General features: G+C 36.2%; 2 protein-coding genes across 2 annotated transcripts; one reads left to right on the top strand and one right to left on the bottom strand.

Annotated features, from left to right (window-relative positions):
- Nucleotides 1–1,700: 1,700 nt before the first annotated feature.
- LOC107487769 (probable disease resistance protein At5g66900) lies at nt 1,701–5,214 on the top strand. Its single transcript, XM_016108463.3, has 5 exons — nt 1,701–2,478; nt 2,847–3,250; nt 3,363–3,730; nt 3,844–4,121; nt 4,208–5,214. Exons 1-5 carry the CDS (start codon nt 1,848–1,850, stop codon nt 5,041–5,043), a joined length of 2,517 nt encoding a protein of 838 aa, XP_015963949.1. The 5' UTR covers nt 1,701–1,847; the 3' UTR covers nt 5,044–5,214.
- Nucleotides 5,215–6,864: 1,650 nt separating this feature from the next.
- On the bottom strand, nt 6,865–11,724 carry LOC107487770 (serine/threonine-protein kinase SRK2I). Its single transcript, XM_016108464.3, has 9 exons — nt 11,194–11,724; nt 10,205–10,279; nt 9,990–10,091; nt 9,826–9,879; nt 9,627–9,719; nt 8,819–8,911; nt 7,660–7,764; nt 7,472–7,570; nt 6,865–7,396 (listed from the first exon to the last, which is right to left on the bottom strand). Exons 1-9 carry the CDS (start codon nt 11,380–11,382, stop codon nt 7,106–7,108), a joined length of 1,101 nt encoding a protein of 366 aa, XP_015963950.1. The 5' UTR covers nt 11,383–11,724; the 3' UTR covers nt 6,865–7,105.
- Nucleotides 11,725–12,099: the final 375 nt, after the last annotated feature.

The raw sequence follows: 12,099 nt of genomic DNA, 5'->3' as shown, positions 1-12,099 counted from the left end.
ACTAAAAACCGGTTTTTACATAAAAAAAATCAGTTTTTATACTAAAAAATTGGTTTTTATACAAAAATTGGTTTTTACATGTAAAAATAGATTTTTACACAAAAATTAATATTTTTACATAGAAAAATCCAAATTTTTAAACCTTTTTTAAATTAAATTTTTTAATATAATTTTTTTCTTTCTAAATAATACGAGTAACATTTGTAACTAATGAAATCCCTTCCATTGCTTTTGTTTCTTTTTCTTTGTTATCTCTTTTCAGCATTTTCTATAAATAATTTTTTCTAATATAAATAATTTTCTTTCTAAATGATACGAGTAACTTTTTCTTATCTCCTTCTTTCCATCTCTCTACTTTTCTCTCCCCCTCCTCTTCTCTCTTCCTTCTCTCTCTCTTTCTCCGCTTCCCCGCTTTCTCCCCCTCCCTCTCTCCTTCTCTCTCCTTCTCTCTCCCCTCCTCTCTTTTTCTGTCTCTCTCCTTCTCTCTCTCTTCCCTCTCTCTTTCTCCCTCTTTGTCCTCTTTTTATCTCTCTCCTTTTTTTTCTTTCTCTTCCTCTGTCTTCTCCTTCTCTCTTTCTTCTCTCTCACTTTAGAGAGAATATGAGAAAAGAGATAGAAGAGAGATAGAGATTGAGAGAAGGTTGAGAGAGAAAGAGAAAAGAGAGAGTAAGAAAAGAAAGAGGAGAGAGAGAAAAGAAGAAAAGGAAAGAGAGAGGAGTGAGAGAGAGAGAAAAGAGAAAAAAGAGATAGAGAAAGAGATAGGAGGAAAAGGAGAGAGAGAGAGAGAAGGAAAAAGAGAGGAGAAAGGAGAGAGATATGGGAGAGAGAGAGAGAGAGAAAAGGATATGAGAGGAGAGAGGAGGAGGGGGAGAGAGAGGAAGAGAAAGAGAGGGGAGGGGAGAAAGCGGGGAAGCGGAGAAAGAGAGAGAGAAGGAAGAGAGAAGAGGAGGGGGAGAGAAAAGGAGAGAGATGGAAAGAAGGAGATAAGAAAAAGTGGAGAAAGTGAGAGAGCGAAGAGAAGGAGAGAGAGACAGAGAGAGAGGGAGAGAAGGAGAGAGAGAAAGAGGGAAAGCGAGAGAGGGAGAGAAGGATAGAGAGACAAGGGAGAGAGAAAGAAAGATGAGGTGGAGAAAGAGGGGAAGAGGAGAGAGAGAGAGAGAGAGAGAGATAAGGAGAGAGGGGAGAGAGAGAGAGAAAGAGAGGAAGAAAGGGAGAGGGGAGAGAAAGAGGGGGAAAAGAAGAGAGAAGGGGAGAGAGAATAGAGAGAGGAGAGAGAGAGAGGAGGGGGAGGAGAAAAAGAGAGGAGGAGAGAGAGAGAAAGAGAGAGAGAGAGGGAGAGAAGGGAAAAAGAGAGATAGGAGGAGAGAGAGAAAAAGAGAGAGAGGAGAGAGAGAAAGAGAGAGAGAGATGATAAAGAAGGGAGGGAGAGAGAAAGAAAGAGGAAGGGAGAGAGAGAGAGAGGAGAGAGAGAGAAAGAGTATGTAATTTGGTTTTGAAATTAGATTTTGATTTTAATTTGGTTTTGGTTTTGGTTAATCGGTTAAAAACCGATTTTTATAAATTTGATTTTGGTTAACCAATTCTAAAAAATATGGATATGATTTTTAAAATTGTTTTATTAAACTGGTTAACCACAATGTGGTTATGATTTTTTAATCGGTTAACCACATTTTGGTTTTTTTATGAACACCCCTACTTGTAAGTAACACACATTGCTAGTTGCTACCATCCTTCCTATGATCCTATTGGCAACTTCATTTGTTTTGCTGAGACAATAACTTCTGTTTTAGTGAAGCCGTTGACCACCATCAATCTCTTGGTTGACCTGACAATCAGATCAGTAGAGTATGGCAGATCTGTTCAGTGGAGGTGCCGTTGGAGCGGTTATGGGAGAGCTTCTTCGAGCAGCAATTGAAACCATAAACAAAGGTCGAGAGTTCAAGCCAACACTTGAAACCAACATACAAACCTTGAACGCCATAGCACCACTGGTTGATGAGATGATGGAATACAACGACAAGTTAGATCGACCAAGACAAGAGATCCAGAGGCTTCAGAGTCGCGTACGTCAAGGACAAGAACTTGCACGAAAGTGCTCCAGAAAGTTAAGTCGCCGGAAGTTTCTTTCATTCCCTTACTACCAGGGGAAGCTCAAGTCCGAGGACCAGTCACTTCAAAGGCACTTGTCCTTTGATGTTCAGGTTCAGAATGCTAGGAACTTGATGGAGGTTCTTTTGAAGGTTGACGAGATTTTGAACATTCTTGCAAAACAAGATTTTGCCAAGTTCAGTGGGAGCCAGATACAGGGTTTGAGTGGTGCTCCTGAAGAACCCAAGTGTATGGGGATGGATGAGCATTTGAGCAGGTTGAGGGTTGAGCTTCTCAAGGATGATGTCAGTGTTCTTGTTTTGACTGGTCTGGGAGGTTCTGGAAAGAGCACTCTTGCTAAAAAGCTCTGCTGGGACCCACATGTTAAAGGTAGATTTCCATTTCTCCTTTTGGTTAAACTTAGTAGGGAGAGAAGTATGTCATGGTCTAATACAATCACTAACCAAGTTCAATACTTGAGCTATTTTGGGAATGTGGTCCATTCTTATTAGTTACAGTATCTCAATTGGGAAAGCATCGTAAAAATTTTGATGTTTTTCAATATGAAAAGAATTCCTTTCTCCTTTTTTATTCATATTACCATACAGTATCCAATTATCTATGCATATGCATTAACAGATACATTAGGTTTACAGTGGCCTTGAGAATTGAGGTAGGTGCTTTCAGTTATATACCGTTACATTCTGGAATACTTCTAGATGCTCCTTGATTATTGAAATTTAACTTGGTTTGGCTAGGCAAGTTCGGGGGGAATATCTTCTTTGTGACCTTCTCAGAAACACCAAACTTGAAGAACATTGTAAGGACACTATTTGAGCACTGCGGATGTAAGGTGCCCGAGTTTCAGAGTGATGAAGACGCCATCAACAAATTGGGAATTTTGTTGAGGCTTGTTGGGAGAAGCCCAATACTATTAGTCCTGGATGATGTTTGGCAGAGCTCAGAGGCACTTGTTGACAAGTTCAGATTTCAGATACCAGATTATAAGATTTTGGTGACTTCAAGGGTTGCTTTTCAAAGATTTGGCACCCCATGGCCGTTGGAACCCCTTGATCATGATGATGCAGTGTCCCTTTTCCGTCACTCGGCTCAACTTAATAGTAAATGCTCCTACATGCCAGATGATAATCTTGTCAATGAGGTGCTTTATCTTCTTTCTACTTTGAATGTGTGTATTGTATTCCATGTAACTCTTTCAAGCTCTTTGTGTAATCTTGTTCACTGATTTTTTGCTTTGTTGCACTGAAATTCAGATAGTGAAAGGTTGCAAGGGTTCACCATTGGCACTTGAAGTGATTGGTGGATCACTGTGTCAGCAGCCTTTTGAGGTGTGGCAAGATATGAAAGAATGGTTAGAAAAGCAGTCAATTTTGGAGTCGGGTAATACAGATTTGCTTTCGCGGCTCCAACAAAGTTTAGATATGTTGGAAGATAAGTTCTCAGTTAGTGAGAAGGAGTGCTTCATGGATCTAGGCCTATTTCCTGAAGACCAAAGAATCCCTGTTGCAATCCTGATTGATATGTGGGCAGAACTGCATCAATTTGATGACAATGGAAGGAAAGCAATGACCATCATCCATGATTTAACCACCAGGAACTTGATTAAGCTCATAGTAACAAAGTACACATCATCCTTTATCTTTTTCCTAGCTGGTTATCTAAAAATGCTTGATTTATTGACAAGTAAAGATTGATTCCATAATATAGCTGGACTAAACTATGGTAATTGATCAGGAAAGTTGCAAAGGACACAGACATGTACTACAATAACCACTTTGTCTTGCTACATGATCTCCTCAGAAAGCTGGCAATCCATCAGAGTGAGCAGGAACAAATTGAACAGAGAAAGAAACTAATAATTGAGCTAAATGGAGATGATCATCCTGAATGGTGGGTAAGGCAAAACCAGCAAGGAATATTCAGCCGCCTTTTGGCACTGTCATTCTTACCTGGAAGATTGATAGAACAAAAGCAGCTAAAGGTTGCTGCCAGAGTATTGTCTATATCAACTGGTTTGTGAATTCCTCTCTTCTAAAATCTAAATTACTTTATCCTGCATAATCTTGTGTTCTTGATGCCATATATGATGCTTGGGCAGATGAGAATTTTGCTTCGGATTGGTGCGACATGACAGCTGATGAAACCGAGGTTATAGTCTTAAACATTCGATCTAGCCAGTACAGCCTGCCACAGTTCATGGAGAAAATGAACAGACTTAAAGTTCTAATAGTCACAAATTACGGTTTCCATCTTTCTGGACTAAGAGATTTTGAGATACTGAGTGCTTTGTCTAACTTGAGAAGAATCAGATTGGAGAAAGTTTCAGTTCCTTCTTTATGCATACTGAAGAGTCTGCAAAAACTATCGCTTCATATGTGCAACACAAGCCAGGCTTTTGGGAACAGTTCTATTCCAATCTCAGAATCCATGCCAAATCTAGTGGAGTTGAGCATTGACTATTGCAAAGATCTGGAGAAATTGCCAGAGGGGGTATGCAACATTACCCCACTAAAGAAGCTTAGCATCACCAACTGTCACAAGCTTTCAGCACTTCCTAAAGACACAGCAAAGCTGAAGAATTTGGAAGTGCTAAGGCTAAGTTCATGCACCGATTTGGAAGAGATGCCAGATGGGATTGGACGACTGTGTAACCTGCGCTGTCTCGACATATCTGACTGTGTAAGTCTATCCAAATTGCCAGAGGACATTGGGGATCTGCAGAATCTTGAGAAACTCTACATGAAGGGTTGTTCAGGGCTAAGTGAGGTGCCATACTCAGTCATGAACTTTGAGAATGCAAAACATCAAATATTTGTGTTATGTGATGAGGAGAGGGCTCAATTATGGGAAAATGTCCCCTCAACTCCCAATTTGAAGATAGAGACAGCTAAAGTAGACATCAGCTTAAATTGGCTTCATGGAGTTCGTTGCTGACACACTATTTTAGTTTGTACTATCTTGAATCTTGTCAAAATATGAAACTCTATTCTTTGACCCTTCTAGTCCACCTGTAAATTAAGAGTGAATTCAAAATAATAAGTATTGTAACTTTTTTTTTTCTTTATTATTTACGTAATCAATAATCATCCTAAAGGAATGTTGTTATTTGGCCGAATATATGTGCAACAATGAGGTTTAATTTGGGTAAACAGTTTAATTAAATTTTTTTTTTAAAAAATAGTTTAAATAATAAATGATTATATTAAAAATAATTTATAAATAAGTTATTTTGTATTTGGATTTTTAATTCTAAAAGTGTTTATTTTATAGAAATATAATAAAAATTAATAGTATTATCAAAGAAGTTATTTTTTGTAACTTCTTTATAAATTCTTAAATAACTTCTTAAAAAAATGTAATTTAATTTTAAAAATTGTTAAACATTGATACTACTATTTTTCATAAATAAAAAATTTAAAAAAATTACTTCACAACTTTTCAAACGGACGTTTGCAAAGTTTTTATTTATGCATTTAGGTGGTCCAAACATTAACGACAAAAATAAAACTTCATCAAAAGTTAAAATAATATTTTATCCTAAATCAAGCATTTATGCGATGATTTTGCGTTGGCTTATACTCCCGGAGTCTTGGTTGCATTTTTGGAAATGGATCATCTCCATTTTTTTTTAATACTTGAAAGAATAAAGTGTGATCTCTAACTTTTAATTTTATAAGTAGGACCAAGATTAAATAGGAGAGAAAGAGTAATAAATAGTAAAATTAAATATTAGACACCATCCAAATTTTTTTTCATTAAAAAAATTTACTATCTTGGTTAAATATAGACATGATTATACCCTATGTAGAGCTTTATCACATGTAATTTATAGACGATGAGGTGTTATAAATGCTGATTTTGCTGCTTTTTTTTGTGTTGTCTTTGACAAAGGTTGTATATTATAATTATTTAATAATAGAAGTTTCATGGTCAACTTTTGCCTTTTTAACTTGGTAACTCCATTTTAGAAATGGATCATCTTTATTTTTTTGAACACTTGAGAGAATAAAGTGTGATCTCTCATCTTTAATTCTATAAGTAAGACCAAAATTAAATAGAGAAAAGAGAGCAATAAATGGTGAAATTAAATATTGGACACCATTCAATTTTTTTCTCACAGAAGAGAATCCACTGTCTTCGTTAACTGTAGACATGATTATACCCTATGTGGAGCTTTATCACATGTAATTTATAGATGATTAGGTGTTATAAATGCTGATTTTGCTGCTTTTTTTTTAGGTGTTGCCTTTGACACAGGTTGTATATTATAATTATTTAATAATAGAAGTTTCATGGTCAACTTTTGCCTTTTCAACTTGGTAACCCGATTTCGGAAATGGATCCTCTCTATTTTTTTTAACATTTGAGAGAATAAAGTGTAATCTCTCACCTTTAATTCTATAAGTGGGACCAAAATTAAATAAGAAAAAGAGAGCAATGATTCTCTATCCTTTTCTGTTTCAGGTTGTTGATGACGTTATAATGGGTGTCTGTAGGAATTCGTGCTCTGGGTTTGTTGTTAAAGGAAACAGAAACGAAAATTATATAGAAGTATATAAATATTATTTTTCTATATTTTTTATTATTTGTTTGTGCATAGATTTGTCTTAAAAAAAAGTAAAAAACTGATTTAATAATTAAAATTCATTAAGACCAAGATGTCCAACTAAAAAGTCGTTGGATATTACTCGAACAATATGCGTATACATACAACAAACAAGTCTCCTACCAATTTAGCTTGCAAAGACACGAAGTCTGCCGTAAATATAAAATGGTATCGTGAAGGTGTGGATCGTGGCAGTTCCTAGAAGCACACAAATATAAATTAACATGATGAACTTCGGTGTTTGTCCATGCTAGTCTACAGAAACTATGGTCTTCGCCCATTTTCTCATTCCTTGATGCTGAGAAGAAGGCCATGAAGTGCAACAACACTATGATGAATTCACTTCCTTTCATTATGATGTCTTTCAAATGCAGATGAAGACTTCTCAAGTTATATAGCATATACTATCTCCCCACTGCTATCTACATCAAGCTCGAAGTCAGAGTCCAAGTCATCCATGTCATCATCCACATCGATGTTATCCATCATAAAATGGTCTAACGTATGTGCCCTAACCGGTGGTATTGTAGCTTCTGAAATTATCTGCATGATCTCATCAATGCTCTGCATGGGTTGATCTGGCTCTTCAAATTGGTTACCCATAATTTTTTCATCAATCAACTCTGCCGGAAGATTCTTCAGAAACCATTCATTTTTCAAGATTTCAGGAATGGTGATCCTCTGTTACATGAATTTTTCAACTGCATTAGATTTAAATAAATGAATAAACGAGCAAGTTTAGAAACTAGAAATTACCTCAGCAGGGTCAAAAACAAAGATCCTTGAGATAAGGTGGCGACACTCTGGAGATACTTGAACAAAGTCTGGGATAGAGTACTGGACGCTGAGGACCCTCTGCAATGAAACCAACAGAAACAAGTTGAGGTCACGCAATTAGAGGCAAGGCTTGTGAACATGTGCAAATGTCTTAACATCTTATCAACCTGAATTGTCTTCCTGAAGTCTTTAGGTTCATTAGGATCTTCAAAAGGATATGATCCCACTAGCATCACATATAAGGTTACTCCACATGACCAAACATCCGCGACCTGAAATTAAATGTATGAGAATCTAAACCAATTAGATACCAAGTTAAACGTTCAAATGTCTAATCAAAGTAAACCAATCCAATTCACCACAGCTTGGTTTGGTAAAGCTTTTTGAAGATGTGCTTGTGCTTTTTAAAAGCTCAAGCTCCTCATTTTGTGTTTGGTAAATCAAAAAGATCATGTGCTTGTGCTTGCAGCTTTTAAAAGATCGGGGTACTTTTGAAAGCACCTAGGATAGAGCTTTTCAAAGTTGGCTTGTGCTTTTCAAAATTTAAAAGTCTAATATAACCTCATATGTTAACTAATTTTCAAATTTAATGTTTGCATTTATGTCTATTATAGTATTTTTAAATTTTAAAAGCTATTTTACCAAACACAATTGATGTTACTTATGTTTATTAAAAGTTGTATTTGATTTGATTTACCAAACATAAATGCTACAACTTTTAAAAAACCATCTTTTAAAAGTTAACTTTTATAAGCTACTTTTAAAAAGTAAAAGCTTTACCAAACTTAGCAAAAGGGATTGGATAACAAGATTACAAACTAGCCTATAAGTGCTTAGTGATATTGCACACAGCTTATAACAAAGATTACTAAACACGTGATTATGTGTGTAGAAGTTTGAAAATGCCAAAATAGTCTAAGTACAGATTAGAAAGATAAAAATCATGAAAAGAATGGCGGGAGAAAGTTGGCTGGTTGTAATTTGACCTTATTTTATCATTTAGTACATTTAGAACTTCAGTTTTTAAAAGATCAATCTGGACCTTCCAACTTTAAGGAAAGGTTCAGGATAAAAAATTACCTCCTGTTCTCGTTTAATAAATAATAACAAAGACTTGTGTAAATACTGTAAAGATGCTCAACTAGTGCCAAGAAGAAATGAATTATGTGAAGATGACATCCAGAAAAGAAAAATAGTTTTTGTTCAGATCCAGATAAAAATCACCAGCACACAAATTATGACAAATATTCTTTCATTCAATCAAATGTGATGGCAAGTTCGCAACACTTATAAAGAGCGCCATTACCAAACTAAGAAGTACTCTACCTTGCCATCATACTCTTGCTTTAGCAACACTTCTGGAGCAATATATGCTGGAGTCCCCACTGTTGACTTTGGTTGTGAATGAAGCACTGAAGACTGCCAAGAAAAACTATATTAGATTGGGAACATCTATAATCGATAAGTCCCAAAGTAGATTGAAAAATATGAATAATTTATGACTGATAGGGAAAAAAATGAATGAACAAAATGGGAAGGTGTCATGATGCATACATTGGATGCACAGTTTTAATTACGATGTCTCCCCCAAAAAAAATATTGACACCATGAATTCCACAATAAAACTTGGCTCCTCTAAAATGATTATCACCTTATACATGGTCTAATAGTTAATGTAAGCTACAAAACAATAGTTGTTCAATTGATGATTCCATATGACAATGTTACAGGCTTGGACTTGGAAGTAGCTTAGTTTTAGTACATGGAGCAAGCATAAGCTCATTAAATAATCTAGCTCGTCAAATTTCAAATGAACAGTCTTGCACAATTGTCCCTTTCAAAAGACACATTATCAAAACTCAAAAATATTCCAATTGAGCACTACAGGAAAAAAGCGATTCACAAGAAAACCATTTTTTAAAAATGCAGGACGTAATTTGGAGCTATGCTAATATTATTTTTTTTTAATAAATAAATAAATAAAATTGGTATCTAACATAAAATTGGTGATGTAGTAAAGGAGTGCCCAACGCTTCATTTAGGGGTAAATTTAGTCAATCACACAAACACCCAGTACAACCAATGAGCATGGAACTCACACCATGATAAGCTAGCGAGACAAAGAAAATCTTGCCTTGGAGTACCCAAAATCACATATTTTCAAATGAAGAGCTGAAGTTCCATCCAACAAAGTGTTCTCCAACTTCAAGTCCCGGTGACATACTTGCTTCATGAGGAGACACATACATAAGACTGATACCTCACCTATACTACATTGTAGTCTAGCTTAAATGTAATTTAGATCAGAAAGGAAAGGAGAGGACTTTGATTACCATTGCATGGCAATAGCTGACCCCAGATATGAGTTGTTGAAAGAAGAATCGAGCCTGCAGAACAACAATGGGTTAACAGGTTACAGAGAAAACAGATTACAATTACAAAAATATTCTCCCCTTGGGTGACTGGTGTCAGAGAAGTAAACAAATTGTATATGAACCTCGTCTTCAGTAAAACGCCCTGCATTGCAGATTCGCTCAAACAATTCTCCTCCAGATGCATATTCCATTACGATTGCCAAATGAGTAGGTGTCAAAATGACCTGAGTGAAATTTCAGTAAATGTAATTATCCCCCATGTAAAATATATCATCTGCTTGCTCCACACTTACAAAGTATCAGAATTAATCAACATATACTTAAAAAAAATACCAACCTCTTTAAACCTGATGATGTTAGGATGTCTTAGAGACCTGTGATTAATGATTTCTCTCTTAACATTTTCATCAATCTGTGACCACAATAACATGATAGGTAAAACAGATGCGTCCAACTCTTGAGTCTTGATCAATGACAATTAGACAGAAACATAGGCAGCACAAATAACATAACAGTAAAGGTCAATAAAAGATCCCAGTCGAACTTGAATAAAAATTAGATTTTAAACATCAAAAGATTCACAGCTCCACTGTGAATACCTAAACCAAAAGTTCACCATAACCGTCTAGCAGTGAACCCCCTGAACCCGACCCACGTTTGACATTTGAAGCAAAAGTGCAAAACTTCAAACAAAAAGGTTTGGAACATTAACTGAAGTGCATGTTTTCCTAAAATACTAGGACTTGCCATAAATCCTTGTTACCCCTTTTTCTTCCTTAAACATATCTCTCAACTATAAAGTGCACTAAGCCAATAACTGATACTAACCAGCTAAAGTAACATGCTTAACATAGCAAAAATTTCCATATCCTCTCATGTTCCAAACAGACGTGTCACCAGAACCAAAGAAACAAAATAAAACAAGTTAACAACTCAACATAACTTACTAGTAGGGGAAAAGAAAGGAAAAGTTTAATTTTTTTCCCCCAAAAAATATCAACAACGTTCCATAACTCATAAGTAGTGAAACAAAATAAACAACCCCAAAATATAGTATCATAACGTCAGCGTCAATAAACAAACGACAACTCATTCAACAATTAAAAGGAGATTAACGAAAATGTGACATCCACTTCTCTCTCCCCCCCCCGAACAACACGCAAAAAAAACCCAAACCCTCCGAAAAGAAAAATAATAAAACACACACACACACACGTAAAAATCAAAACCTTTTTTTCCTGCTTGAATTACTTAAGGAAAAAAGGATGAATGATTCAGAGAAGTAGATTAAAGATTACCCTGGTAAGTTAAACCCTAATCTCTAACCTTATCACCGCGTTCGATGTACTTAACAGCAACAAGCTCCTTGGTGAGCTTGTCCCTCATGAGCCTTGCCACACCGAAATTCCCGGAGCCTATGTCACGGACGAAATCGTAGCGATCACTTTCGTGTATGATTGGCAACTCCATCCCTCCTCCGCCAGCTCCCGCCGCCGCTGCCGGCGTTCGATTCATCGGTAAATAAAAAAAAAGGCAAAACAAAAAGGAGCCGCCTTTTTTCCTCTCTTGGAAGGAAGGGAGATTAGATTACATTAGAAAGCACAAAAAACGAGGGGTGAAGAGAGAGGCGGTTTCCGATCGGAGCAGAGCGATGAGCTATATATGTGAAGAAGATATTATTAGCAGCAGAGAAAGTAGAAAGGTTTTGAGATTGTTGTGTTGTGTGGGTGAGTTTGTGAGAGGAGGAGACTTTTGAGTTGGGGTAAGGTAATGGAATGAGTGAGGAGGCAGTAAACGACGTCGTTTTCTGTGTTTGTGTGCCGATATTAGATGGATGACGCCGGTTGAGGTGGTTGCCTCGTAAGCAACATTGTCGTCTTTCTCCTTTTTTATTCTTTCCTTTTTTTTTTTATTTAAACATGTTGCTTCCCTTCCTTCCATTTCTCTTCTCTATTCAATTTTGAATTAATTTCTATCTCTCTGCATGTGCTCCTGTTATTTTCTTTTTTATAAATTATAACATAAGATATGCATATACCTATGGAATAAAGAATTACTTTAGTATTTTATTATTGTTAGAATGATAATTGAATGCGGTATAGGGTTTGATGGTGATGTGGGTTGCTTAGTTGATAATGTATACGGATGGCTGTGGGTTGTTGTCAGGCGCAGCAACTTGAGGGGGTTTTGGCTGCCTTGGATTGTACCCGCTGAAAATGACGACTTGGTCCC

Source organism: Arachis duranensis, chromosome 5, assembly GCF_000817695.3.
Source record: "Arachis duranensis cultivar V14167 chromosome 5, aradu.V14167.gnm2.J7QH, whole genome shotgun sequence".
In the NCBI taxonomy this organism is placed as follows: Eukaryota; Viridiplantae; Streptophyta; class Magnoliopsida; order Fabales; family Fabaceae; genus Arachis; species Arachis duranensis.
Note: the sequence above shows the minus strand (reverse complement) of the source record. Positions and strands in the feature narration are given on the sequence as shown.

Coding starts and splice junctions, on each gene's coding strand:
- LOC107487769 (XM_016108463.3), top strand. CDS start 1,848: ATGGCAGATCTGTTCAGTGGAGGTGCCGTTGGAGCGGTTATGGGAGAG. Junction 3,251..3,362: donor ATGATAATCTTGTCAATGAG/GTGCTTTATCTT, acceptor ACTGAAATTCAG/ATAGTGAAAGGTTGCAAGGG. Junction 4,122..4,207: donor AGTATTGTCTATATCAACTG/GTTTGTGAATTC, acceptor ATGCTTGGGCAG/ATGAGAATTTTGCTTCGGAT.
- LOC107487770 (XM_016108464.3), bottom strand. CDS start 11,382: ATGAATCGAACGCCGGCAGCGGCGGCGGGAGCTGGCGGAGGAGGGATG. Junction 10,280..11,193: donor ACATCGAACGCGGTGATAAG/GTTAGAGATTAG, acceptor TTGTGGTCACAG/ATTGATGAAAATGTTAAGAG. Junction 8,912..9,626: donor GTGATTTTGGGTACTCCAAG/GCAAGATTTTCT, acceptor TTTTCTTGGCAG/TCTTCAGTGCTTCATTCACA.